General features: G+C 42.4%; 1 protein-coding gene across 1 annotated transcript in view; it reads right to left on the minus strand.

The window, feature by feature from the left end:
• Nucleotides 1–13,575, minus strand: part of LOC150080727 (uncharacterized) — a 269,174-nt gene that overhangs the window by 222,694 nt on the left and 32,905 nt on the right. Inside the window, exon 2 of the mRNA XM_090381152.1 lies at nt 12,693–12,789. Within this exon, the coding sequence (XP_090237278.1) occupies nt 12,693–12,789 (97 nt within the window). The remainder of the gene's footprint in view (nt 1–12,692; nt 12,790–13,575) is intronic.

The raw sequence follows: 13,575 nt of genomic DNA on the forward strand, positions 1-13,575 counted from the left end.
GGAATTCAGGATCATTTGGATCGAATTGAAATTCTCAAGGATACTCAGCATGGTTTCGTAAAGGGAAAATCATGTTTAACAAATCTGGTTCGCTATTTCGAAAGGGTCACTCACGAGCTGGATTTAGGGAATAATTTCGACATTGTTTATTTAGATTTCAGCAAAGCTTTTGACTCAGTCCCACATGAGCGGTTGCTTTATAAGCTGGAACAGGTTGGAATCACTGGGAAAATCCTTAGATGGATAGAAGGATGGCTTCAGGGCAGGAGGCAGAGGGTTGTGATAAATGGCTATTCCTCAGATTGGGTCGATGTAAGAAGTGGGGTTCCCCAAGGATCAGTATTAGGACCACTGTTGTTTTTAATTTTCATAAACGACATTGATGAAGGGATAGAGGGCGTGATGTCTAAATTTCCAGATGATGTTAAAATTGGTAGAGTAGTTAATGATCACTGTCAAGCTGAGCTTTTTCAGAGAGACCTAGATAGACTTCAGGAATGGTCAGAAAAATGGCTGCTGTGCTTTAATCCACCAAAGTGTAAGGTATTACACCTGGGAAACAGTAATCCCAAAATAACTTATTCACTTGGTGGAGTTCAACTAAACCCAGTACTGGAGGAAAAGGACTTGGGTGTTACGATACGGTCACACATGAAATTCTTTGAGCATTGTAAACAGGTTGCAAGGAAGGCCCATGGTGACCTATCGATTATCTATCGAACTTTTGCAAGTAGAGATAGGGAAGTGATAATATGTTAGACCACACTTGGAATACTGTGTTCAAGTATGGAGACCGCACCTAAAGAAAGACATCGAGCTTCTTGAAAGGGTGCGAAGACGGGTAACTCGCCTGGTGAGATCGGCAAAAGTAAACTTACATTTCATCATCACTCCGACCGATTTACGTGATTATCTGCACACAGATTATTAACTGAATCCTAAATATCGCTCTTCTGCACTGCTCGACAAATTTCACAGAACACGTAGGAAAAATGGTGTAATTTGTACAGCTTGAGATAAAGCGAGACAAAATTTGGTATGGTGGCGTACCACAGAATAAGGATGAAATGAGGAGACAGCGAGAAACTTTTGACAGGTATAAGGACATTTATAGGGCTCTATAAGAATTAACAAAAAGGTCACATTACAGAAGTCGATACAAGATGCTCGAAAATATCTGATCACATGACATTAGTACGGTGTAACATCTCCTCCAACGGCTAAACAGGCCTGACAGTGGTGAACCATTCTCGATATAAGGGTGTCCATAAGATTTCGTGACAATAAATCCCATTCTTCCACCAGCGCAGACCTTTGCTCACCAAGTGACCGAGGAGTTTGCTGTCGGCGTACAATCCGATGCCCAAGGGCGTCCCACACATGTTCGATCGGATTTAAGTCTGGTGATCGTGCTATCCACGGCAGTCGCTGAATTTCATCAGTTTCAAGATATTCCTCCACCACTTGAGCTCCGTGCAGTGATGTTATCGTGCATGAACAGAAAATCTGGGACAACCGCACCCCAAAACAGTGCCACATAGGGTTTGAGGATCTGTTCTCGGTACCTCTGCTCAGTTATGGTATCCCCAATGAAAAACACGAAGAAATATGCGGCCGTTGATCATTATTCCGCCCCACACAAGAACAACACCTCTACTGTAAGTGACCCATTCTCTGATATTGGAGGGATGGTACCGCATTCCAAGTTGTTTCCAAGTGAATCTATTTGTAGACTAAAACTGCACTCATCCGAGAATAGAACTATACCCCATTTGTCAGGACTCCAAGTCACATGTTCATGGAACCAGTTTCGGCGATCTCTGCAATGGTTTGGGGTTAATGGGATACAAACCGCTGGCGTTCTTGCGTAGAGTTCACTTGAATTGAGGCTTCTTAACACAGTCCGCTTGGAAATGTTTACACCTGTGGGCACGTCAACCTCAAGGGACAGTTGATGACAGGACATCGTCGGGTTCCGTCTTGTTGTCAGAGCCAGATAGCGGTCTCTTCTGGTTGACGTAGCCCTCGGGTGACCTTGACCAGCTCTTCTTTTCACCTCCTTGCCACGGCCTGCCACCTCCGCTTGGGACTGCACGGCTACAAGTCGTCCAACGGCCCTCCATTTCAAAGAATCATGTAAACCACGATGAATTTCCATCCTGTGTACCTGAAATGTGGCTATCCCACTGAAAAATCCAAAAAAACGGGAATGAATTGATGTGGTCGCAAGCCGTGTTTTTATAGGCATAATATGCGGCTCTGTAAGGTGGTAGATGGATTTCTATTGGATATTCGGAATTTGCACGACAGAATGTCTATTATATCAAATATCCGTCTTCAACAACACTGTTCGCAATAAAATATTCGTGAAAAACATTTTGTTCTGTTAATTTTGTCGAGCAGTGTATTTAATTAATAGTAATAATAAAACGTGATTGCAACTGGATGGAGTCTTCACCTTCCAAAGACGTACGCGATCACTCACTTAGATTTCAATTCGTATTTCAATTTCCCTCAAATCAGTTGGTGCGGAATATTTGATGGCAAGATGGCTCCTCCAACACCAAGCTTTCAGTTAATAAGGTTAAAGTATAAATCGCTTTGACCTTCTATTTTAATATTTTGTCCACTTTTCTTCTCCAACTTAAAGAAGAAAATTTTCTCAAAACCCAAGGCTAAAATAGTCACTTGTTTTCTCCAGATTTAGGACAACGGCCCTTTGATGAGACTGCTCCACACTTCCCAAAACTAAATCGAGCACACATTTATTTTATTTGTTTATTTTTTGAATCAGAAAAAAAAACTCGAACTTTTATATTATTTCGTTAGCGGACATTGACTGGAACTTGCAGAATAAAAACTTACTCAGGGGCTTTTTCCATCCCCTTCTTCTCTATACAGAAAGCAATGAACTTTCCGAGACAGCTGAACCCTTCTTTGGAAAACGAAGGGGGAGGGGAAGGAAGGGGGTTGACTTGTACTAGCGGACTATAACATCATTGACTTCAAAATGAGGAAATAACACCTTTCTCTTCATAAATTCACTTCTCTGTCCCGCGGCCGAAGGTTATTCTTAAAAGGGCTAATTAGGAACGCGGCAAAATGCTCTTCCATCTCGTCCCATTCTTCCATCGCGAAGATTAAAATGAGAAGAAAAAAAGAAGAAAAACAACCGGCCAACAACAACAACGGAATACGCAGAACTATTTTAAAACAAATTGTACGGACGATAGCTGCAAGACGTTTGTTGGAAGTCCACACCTGCAAAACAGAGCACTGGTCCGAATAGGGCAAGTTGCTATCATTAGTAGAATTACAGAATTCCAGAGGGCGCTCAGGGTTATCTTTTAAATGGAATCTATGTAGGAAGTGAAGGAGATTAAGAATCGTATCCTCCACCCGCTTTTAATAATGTCTTTGTGTTGGATGGAGGGGGGAGGGACGATGGTTTGCTATTATTAACTTGGCGCACACTCAAACGAAATGAGATACAAAAGATCTAACCCGAGGTCAGTGGAGGAAAGAGAGGGAGAGAGCCCCTATAAATGGTGGTTTGCTCTGTAAGGCATTATCCATAGAGATTCTATACTACCCGCTAAAAAAAGGATTTTCACCAACCTCCTGGAATTCAGTTTTCACAGTAGGACACATTATCAACCTCGGCCCTTTTTCAGTCCAATGTGGAGGGCACTCGCTTGATGAGCGGGGAAAGAGTCGCTACTGTTTTGATGGGAACTTTTGTTCAAAGGTTGGCTCACGTAAAAGGCAAATTATGGATAGAAGGCACGATAAAAGCAGTTCAAGACAAATGAATGTGTTGAGAAGAGTGACAAGTTGACGCATAGGCGTGCGCCTAGGGGCCCCAAATATTGGGGGTTTACAAATTTGAAATATATACGCAAAATTTTGCATCTGTAGGAAATTCCACGGAGCTTTAGGCCTCAAACTGATCTAAACGCGCTACTAGTTAAGGAAGGGTTGATTGTTTATACAAATACCAAAATTGTTTGTAGATTGACTTTAATTGAACAATGGTAAAATTGAGATTTCACTCATATCTTAGAACCACAAATCAGAACAGTGATTGGCTGCTGGAAAGAAGAAAATTAACCGGGGAGTTGGAGAGGGAGTGTTTGTGTCCACTACGGCGAGAGTTGTATCTCGATATTCCATTATGGACGCCAAAGCACCATTTTGGAATTACTATCTTGAGGATTGATCTCTTTGGTAAGAGTACAGTCCACATTGTACTCCAGTTCATAACTTAGCGTCAATTTAGCGCAGGTACGGGGTGCTAGTGAGGTTATGATGACATCAATTCTATAAGGACGAACATTTATTTATTAAACTGTATTAAATTTATTTTATAAACGTAAAATTATTTAATTTTTTTTATTACAAGCACAGCATAAAATTCCTTTAGCAAAAACATTTGTTAGCGCTAGGCGGGGATCAATATGTGGAATTAATGATTCTGGTAGGTTTTAGATCCGCTACTAGGTGGCATGCGACGCATTTCCAACGTAATATGTGGCACGCTGCAGACCACCCAGCTAGATGAAAAACCTGCAAAATCCCTATTGCTACTGCCTGAGATCTGCTAACTAGAGCCTCGATTGAAGAAGTCTTTAAGAATTACTCCAGTTTCCAAACCGAGACGAGTGACAAGTGGCGAATCCACTATACTGTCACGGAGGACGCAGCTCCGGGAATTCCTCCTGTTATTCTCACTCTTTCTTGTCTAATGATCAATAGATGGCATCCGTAGATCAATGGATCAATGAATGGTTAAGAGGAACACCTCTATACTAAAACGGGTCACTCTAAAACGGGTCCCCAATTCTACGAATATTTTACGATTGTAAATTTTGGTCCAACGGTCATTTTTTCCCAGACGCAGTACGAAAAATCTATACAGTCCTCATTACAGACTGACTAATTCGTGCACAGAGTGAACGAAGACCAGAAAAATTCTTCTTATTCGCGATAACTGCATCTCTGGGCACTCTATCATATGCGTTTTTAAGATCTGGAGTATAAAAGTATTTTTTTCTAAATTAATTGAACATCGGTTAAACAAATGGACAATTACGAGTCACAGCGGTAAAAATCCAGAGGTATAAAAAGTTCCTTCCCAATATCGGTTGGAAAAGACCTCAGTTCGAATCCAGTCAATGACGCGAGGAATTTTTATGGGTCTTTTTGACAACGTGGTCAGTCTCAGGCGAGTAGCACGGCTTTTCTCCAGAAAACTCGGGTTTTTCATCCAACAAATTGACCAAAGAACACACGCAATTTACAGCCATCTTTTATACGACGCAATATGGCCTACTAAGTTGCTGATGCACCCGTAACTCTACACCCAAACATTTTTAAGAAAGTACAGACACAGAAATAGTGATTTAACTGCACACTCGTAAAAAATTGAAACCCGAACCCCTATATTTAACTGGCCTACTTCTTCCGATATCTACTGAGATTACTCGAACGTTATCCTAAGCGACACCGATACTTTTCCTTTCATTTATTCTCAAGTAAAGAAACGCTAGTCGCATAGCAACACTGCCATACAGTAGAATGCACTTATGTGTGTAGTTTCTATTATCCAACTGTTTAATGTGATAAAAGCTGATGAGCACGATCTCCAACGTGCTATAAACACATTTTCAAACTAGGCCGCAGCGAATAATTTTTCAAATCCTATTTAATATATTGTATTTCCTCGCGTTCCTTTATTTTATTTTTCAGTGCGTTCTACACCAATGCGGGGAATTTTACAGCCACACTGATTGTAAATTGTTCTGTGGTCGATTTTCTGTTTGCTGGATGAAAAACCCGAAGGAAAAAACCATGCTACCGTCGCCTGAGACCGACTAACTCAGCTACGTTGTGAAAAAGATCCATAAAAATTCCTCCCGTCATCGAGCTCAGGTCTTTGCCACCCCTTGTGGAGAGGACAGTAATTATACCCACTCTGTTACCCACGAAGGCCAAATTTTGGGTGTAATGCCCCGGTGTCCCTCTCAAAACGTTTTGGGGAAACCATTTTGTCCCGTTCTTCATGAAGACTATTAGATAAAAATTACATGACCCTTGCGTTTATGTATTTGGCCCGATTTTCATCCGAGGAAACCCGATCACCCTGAGTATGAATAACTGCGTTAATGTCATGGAATTTATATGAAAGCGGATAATTAGAGGCTAACATTAATTTAGCAGTGACAGCTTCAATCGAGCCGACAGCTACCCTTCGAGGCAAGGTGGGGGGGGGGCAATTAAATTGAGTTGAAAGCTGGATAATTTATAATGAAGGTGCTCGGAATCGATATCATTAATAATGCGTCATTAAGAAGTAGGCCACAGGTTTGAGGTATTTTTGATGCAAATGTATATTTGAATATCTAGGAGAGTTTATATAAAAAGAGGATTAAATCGATGATCAGTTATATTAGAATTATTGGTTATACATTGGGGATAACTAGAAGATCGGTATAATGCGAGAAATTATATAACGAAGGCGAAGATGGGTCATCTGGAGATGACCTTGTCTACCATTAAGGAAATTCAGTATCCACATAACCGCTTAACATTGAATATTTCAAAACAATTAGGTGTTCAAAATTATAAAAAAATTCTTATCGTTAGAATGATTGAGTCATTGTGTGGCGATGATATGTGGTGAGGGCTGAAAAACCCTCACAGCAGGGGGGAGAACCCTACTCCCTCTAACTAAGATCGGCTAACTATAGCCGCGATTGAACAGGACCTTGGAAATTCGTACAGTCGTCGAGGGAACTCCAGCCCAACCTTTCCAAACCACTATACTGTCACTGGATTGACTCATGTGCCACCTTCAGGTGACTCTTCGAAAATATCCCTTCAGAAGAAGGCTTCTACCCATAGATCTTTGCGACACGAAGCAATGGATAAGTTTATTGATTGGAAGATCTATTATTCCTTCACCCAATTTTGTTTCCAGATTTAAACCAGTGAAAAGGGGGGTGGGAGGGGATGACCACTAAACTGTTTATTGGAAAACGAGTTCTCCCTCCTTGGCCTTGAGGGTGGATACTGTTTTAAATCGGGAAACAAAATTACGCGAAAGAATAAATCATCCATCAGTGTGAAGCAGAGGGGGCGGAGCTAGATGTGCTGTTCGTTTGCTCTCGCAAAGATCCATGGGTAAGAAAGAGTCTTGTTCTGAAATCACCGACGTTTTTTACAACGTGACCGAGTTAGTGATTTCTAGAGGCGAAGATCGCATGGTTTTTTCATCCCACAAAAGATTAATCATTCGTTACAAAAAAAAAATAATAATAATAAAGTGAAATTATGAATCGTTATTGAAATAATTAAGTACAATCATTTAATGTTCCAGTCGAATCAACTAAGATGTCATATAATATTTTCCGGTTCTACCATTTCGAAAAGTATTCTGAATCTACAATTCTAATGGTACAAATCTGAACGTTGGAATAATGAGGCTTACCCCCATCCCCTTCAAATACTGTTCAAATGCGTATAAGTGTCTCAAATCCCCCATCCACTAGTTGACAGCTGTTCTGGATGAAGCAATTTGAAATAAATTGATTTTGATCTTGACATCTATAATTTGATGAAAAGATGGGACCTATCTAGAAAATGGAAGATACTGTTTTATTGACTGCATTGAGTTTCCTGTACATAAGCAGAAACCCCAATATATTTAAAACGAATACAGATTGGAAACTTCTGGTGTAAGTGTACAATGGCTCTCTTATCATTGTAATCAGTTATTGATAGGTCCATCGGAAACAGGAAATATTCTAATCACGACTCGGCCCTTCTCAAGCAACAGGTGCCTGATGGGATCGCTCAGGGCGCTGTTCTCAGAAGTGAGATTCTTCTATCTCATGCAAGACAAGCAGACGAATAAGCAGTATTGGAAAAAGCAGACGAACAAGCAGTATTGGAAAACGCAGACGAACAAGCAGTGGAATAAGCAGACAACTAAGAAGTGGAATTAGCAGACGACTAAGCAGCACTAAATATCGAAGCGTTAAATTCAAATCGCCAAAACTATTTCGAAAGCAATGTTCTGGCAGGTACATAGATAGCTGACATCTGATATCACTTCGTAGACGAGTGGTCAAGTACAAAGGTGCACAAGTACGCGTGCTTTGAGTGACCGGGATTCGAGCCCGTGACAGCTAAATACGGTGCTCTTTATCATATTCTCTGTATCTTGCAAACCCCTCTGATGATGTGGTCGTCCCGGAGTAAAAAAAAAAAAAATTACGCGTCGTCTTCTGCGACTCGTAAATCGTCTAAGTCGCTTGATGCGCGTGAAAACCGCACAACAGGGTTTATGCATATCATTACGATACCAGATGTAACCACCAACCCCCTCTAATGTCTGAAACTGGAATTTCTTAAATTAATAATCTCTTTATGTAATAGATATAAACAGCAAATGTCTTTTTCTCGAAAAAAAAAAAAGTCAGAAATTCAAGGACTACCAAAAGATTAAGTCTAAAAATCCCTTAATTATGTTAGTCACGTTAATGCTCTTTCCTCACAACCTATTCATGGAACTAACTATTAAAAAAATAAATAAATATAAAATAGTTGGAAGAAATCCAATAAGCTGCTGAAGGTGTTCCTATTGGTCCTTACGTATATCGTCACGTTTCTATTTACAGAATTAGAAAATTCTCTTCTGCAATACTACAGTGGCGCGTTATATAATACACACCACCAAACGCTGCTTTCATGAATTACTGCAATACTACACAACACGTGGGACTATTGATTCGTAAATTTCTTCTGCTTATTAAGGATTTGAAAAGTCAAGCCACCTGTATATCAGTCATATACAACGGTGCACCTCAATAAAGCATTCTAAAGGGGGAAAAGGGTGGCCAAGAGTTGGGGGAGGGGGAGAACCACAGTGGTGGACTGTCACCTACTTGGAAAAGCCAACAATAGGAGGTAACGAAGCCGAACCTCGGGCACTGCCAACGGCTTCCTAGGGGGAAACACAAAGACCACCGTGGAATGATATAAAGTGGGGGGTACACAGAAGCCTCAAAACCCAGCTGTGTTGTCAGGGGTGCAGCTGCAAAAGCAACGAAGCGAGACCGACCCACCCCTTCCTGGCCTCGGTGTACGGTTCATCAGAGACTGACAAAATGAGTTGGATTTTCACAAGTTGCTGAAGCCTGGTGTTAGTGTCAAGACAGCGCGGCAATAAAACGTACCCCTCCATTAGATTGGTCTTGCGTGTGCGCCGGAGAAAGTTACGAGGTACATTCGCAGCTTCGAAACCCATCAAGCATGCGCATTCGTCAGACAGACCGAAGTTACGATATTAGAAATACTTATTTCGATAGAGAATACTGAGAAATGTGATCAATCCTACGCAAACAATTAGCCGAGACCAAAAGTATTGTGACGTCACTGGCATTGTTGAAAAAAAAAAACCAACAGATACGTTGCCTTAGTGGAAACTGACAATGAGCTAATTTATCAATTGTAAGACTTGACCAATCAGATTGCTTCTCGAAGATGGATATCAGAGTAAACAAAGAGGAAAACTGTGGTTGTCCTTTTGGAGGGATTCTCATTTCCTAAAGTGGATAAGCGCAGGAATATCAAACAAAGAGCGTGAACAAAAGGGATCGCACGTCCCTAAATAAAAGGGCAGAAGGCATTCAGCAAAAAAAAGGCAAATCCTCTGGTGTTGCCGTTTCTTCCTTCTTCCTTCTTCTGTTCCGTACAACACCTGTTCGTTACGTTACAGGAGACCAAAGTTAATGTAAGATTTATGCAAGCGTACAGTAAAATGACACGCACTTTCCTCCTAATCAGTATTCTACAGTCGTTGACAGAAATAAATTTCGCAGGTCGCATTATCTGCACTCGTCCGACAAGTTTCTGATCTTTCCTCGAAAACTCTTCAATTTCGTAGAGGTCTTTGCCGACGTGTGCGCTCGCGGGGGGGGGGGGGTGATCCATTATTTGCAGTATTCGGGAAACAGCCCATTAACCACTATTATTAGGACAACGCTTCCAAAACCATTCCAGCAACATTTAGTTTCGAGAAAATAGATTGCGCATGCTCGTACTGATCACTCGAATGAACTGTTGGTGGTGGAGTAGGGTGGTTTCGAACCGAGGGCGTCTGAGGAAGCCAATTCCACCTTAGTACGAACGGAATAAGAGGAACCATTAAAAAGAGAACAAAACCTCTCCCCGGACCATCCACGCAACAGATGGAACAGTGTAATCCTCCCCTTACTGGCAAGCCCCTCTTTACCTTCCCTCCTCCGAGGACCGTCAGACGCCAGGCTGAAACACAAATTGTTGTCACTACGCGCACACAACAGCCGCAAGGCAGGGTGTTGACGGCGTCGTCTGCTCCAGCTGGCGGCGTCGTTCTTTGACGGAGAAAGGGAGGGGGGGTCGTCATAGGAGGAGCACGCACGTGATTTCCTGCATTACTTCCTCCCCTCTCCGTTTCACTCGTACCTTCGGTTGTGCTCATCCCGCGTCACCTCTCCCCACCGAACTAAGGGGAACACGCCCCAGCCCGGAGAAAAGGCTCATCACATCGATAAGTAGATGGTGGAAGCCTGAGTCAGCAACAAACGATACACGTGCAGCTTCGGCTCCTGCAAATACGGGGAGCCGCTGTACGTCAGTTAATGCAGGAACTAAGGACCGGCTACCTTTTCCCCTGGAATCTGCGCCAACAGAATGGGAGGACTGTCACTTGTACTTTGAGGCTACACGTCGCTTGGTGACTCTCGAGTTACAAACGGAATCAGTAGCGGGAAACGAAGGGGGAGTGGGGGGATCGTCCATCAAACGCGTCATTAAAACATTTATAATTTATCCCCTCAAGGAAAGGAAATCTCTCCCTCCCTCCCCGCCACACGATTTATTTATGGACAAGTCCTATTGTGAGAGTGGAAGTAGGCAGTTGACCACAACGGGAAAGAGCAGGACTCCCCTAACTTCGAATTCACCAGAGGGGACAACGCCACACGAAATAATACTACGCCGGGTTAACATGGCGAGGAGTACTGCGAACAATGCATTAAGTAAGAGTACCTTAATTACTTACTAGGGGCACCCAACGAAGGCATTTGCAACGTCTTTCTTTTCAACCCTCTTTCGTTCTGTAGTCTCGTCAGACAGTGGTAGCGTTTTATTGTACACCGCCGAGTTAAATAAACAACTGTGACAAGCGCTCGCAACCGTTCAAAGTAAATGTGCTCTGATAAAGAATTTCAAGAAATACTTGGAACGTTGTCAGAATCTCTTATAAATAGAAGCACCTTGCATTGCTTTGCAGGGAGATATGTCAATGGGGTAGGTCGGTATTTGTTAAGAGAAAGCTTACTTCTTCCTCCCCCCTCCCCCCAGCCCTTTCTTCCGCCGTCAGAACGTCCTCTTCGTCTGCCCCTGCTGTCCAAATGGAGTAATGAGAGAGCACTAATGACCCACTGAACCGGCTGCAGCTTTAACGACTGTTTTTGTGTGTTCTCGGGTCAACGATGTCACCGTGGGGTGGGTTAACGAAGGGGGGGAGTAAAGTTAAGTAGCCCCTGTAACAACAGACTAATGATACAAAGTCTGCAGGTATTTTCTTTTATCTTTGCAGGGCTGTTCGTAGTCTTGACGACGAACAGTACGGCGCTGTGTAGGTAGCGCAGCAGACGATACACTACCGATCACATCACGACGCTTAGATTACGGCAAGATAACAAAAAAAAAAAAAAATCTACTTCTTTAGCAATACAGCTTCTTCATTAAGTTTCTACAGACTCGCTGTATCCCACAATGCATAGCAGAAATGAAATTGACAAACTCTTAGGAGCTGGATGCAGACGTATCCAACAATAAAGTTGAATTTATTTGAAATAAAATCATTCGGATCGTCTGCTTTTCACCCAGCCACTGAAAATCATTGCCACAATCTTACAGCCTCGAACTCAATGTAGTATTTCTTTAGGTGTCGTAAGCAAGCGACAAAAAAGGGGAGGTGGGTGGAGAGTAGAAATGGGTGGGAGATAAGACCTAATTCCAGTAGTCATGAGGTGTCTCTGGTGGCAGGAAGATGTGGGTCACGTCTGTCTGCCTAGTGAGGGGCGCATCTCTCCAATTAGGTTGTAATTAACGCCCCTGTCAAACTGTAAAAACTCCCGTGATTCTTCCCCCCCCTCACTCCCTCCATCATCTAACTACTTCTATGGCGGTCGATGATGGTCCCTTTTATTAGCCCTGAACCATATAATTTTCAGATGCGTCAGAAGCTTGCTTTCATTTACTGGAGTGACTACTCCATAAACATATCAAGTTGTTTAGACCTTTCAGAGATCTCGCGGCTGCCAAAGGAAGGAAGAAAATATTAATGAGGATGGAGAAACAGATCGAAAAAAGACAATCAAGGGTTTGTGTACACACACAGCAGACAGTGGCAGCGTACATTTTTGATGAGCGTTTAATGCTGTCCAGGTAGAATAATTGATAATAGTCTAATGGCTGTGGGGGATTAATCACCTAATTTGATATTCATCGATGCCAACAGATCAAGTAGATGGCTTTTACGTTACAAACACTCGAAGGGGATTATGGGTAAATGAAGGTGCAATTCACAAACACATCCTACACATTTTTATGATAAGAAAGAAAATCTTGACACTTACCTATCCGTATCACTCGCTTCTTCCAGTTCTGCTTTTCCCGTTTGCCTGTAGTGACCCGGGTCCTCGTCGGGGTCATCCATCAGCCTCCACGTGCGCCCTGGAAAACAGAAAGCGTTGAAGCACTCGGAGACCAAACATCCGTATACAAACGCTATTTTAATCCGACAAATAATAAAAGACGGAAGATTAAGACTGGTTTGAATTGCTGTTAAGGTAACTGAGGCTGCGAGGCGTCTGTGTGTTCGAAAGCCGGTTAGACCGGTAAATTAAAAAAATATATATATAAAGAATTGCAATTTCTTGTTTTGTTTCTAGGATTAGTGAACATACCGGCTGGAGTTTTACTTGGACGATCGGGTAGGGTCGTTCTATTCGGTGCTATTAAGAGGAGTCAACTGAGTCGGACACTCCCAGCACTATGTTAGCAGATCAATTAACCTACTTTCTTTCATCGCGACTCTTTTCGTGTTCACGTGGATAAAAATTGCGTTTTTTTGGAAAAGGGGGTGGTGACTGGAAACGGTTGATGATGACGCAGTTGTCGAGTCTCTCGCGTGCAGAAGTGTGTCCAACAGTTCAAACATTAATAATTTACCAGAAGGACCACGTGGTTGCTGTAGCAACAGGTTCGAAGCCAAACAGCTGTTGATACACACAAAGGCAGGAAGCAGACGTAAAGGTCGGGGCGCGTGCTCACATCTACCACATGTTACCCGATCAGATTATAAGGTGAGTGAGAATGTCTGTGAGGGGGAAGAAGGTGAGAAAGAAAGAAAGAGAGAGAGAGAGACCTGAACACTGAAACATTTCATACAAAGAAACATATATTGCACTCTTCCAGCTTTCTAACCGACCTCTAATCCGGGTACTGGAGTTGCAATTG

The sequence above is a fragment of the Mastigoproctus giganteus genome, chromosome 9, assembly GCF_048544385.1.
Source record: "Mastigoproctus giganteus isolate SK-2022 chromosome 9, ASM4854438v1, whole genome shotgun sequence".
NCBI lineage: Eukaryota > Metazoa > Arthropoda > Arachnida > Uropygi > Thelyphonidae > Mastigoproctus > Mastigoproctus giganteus.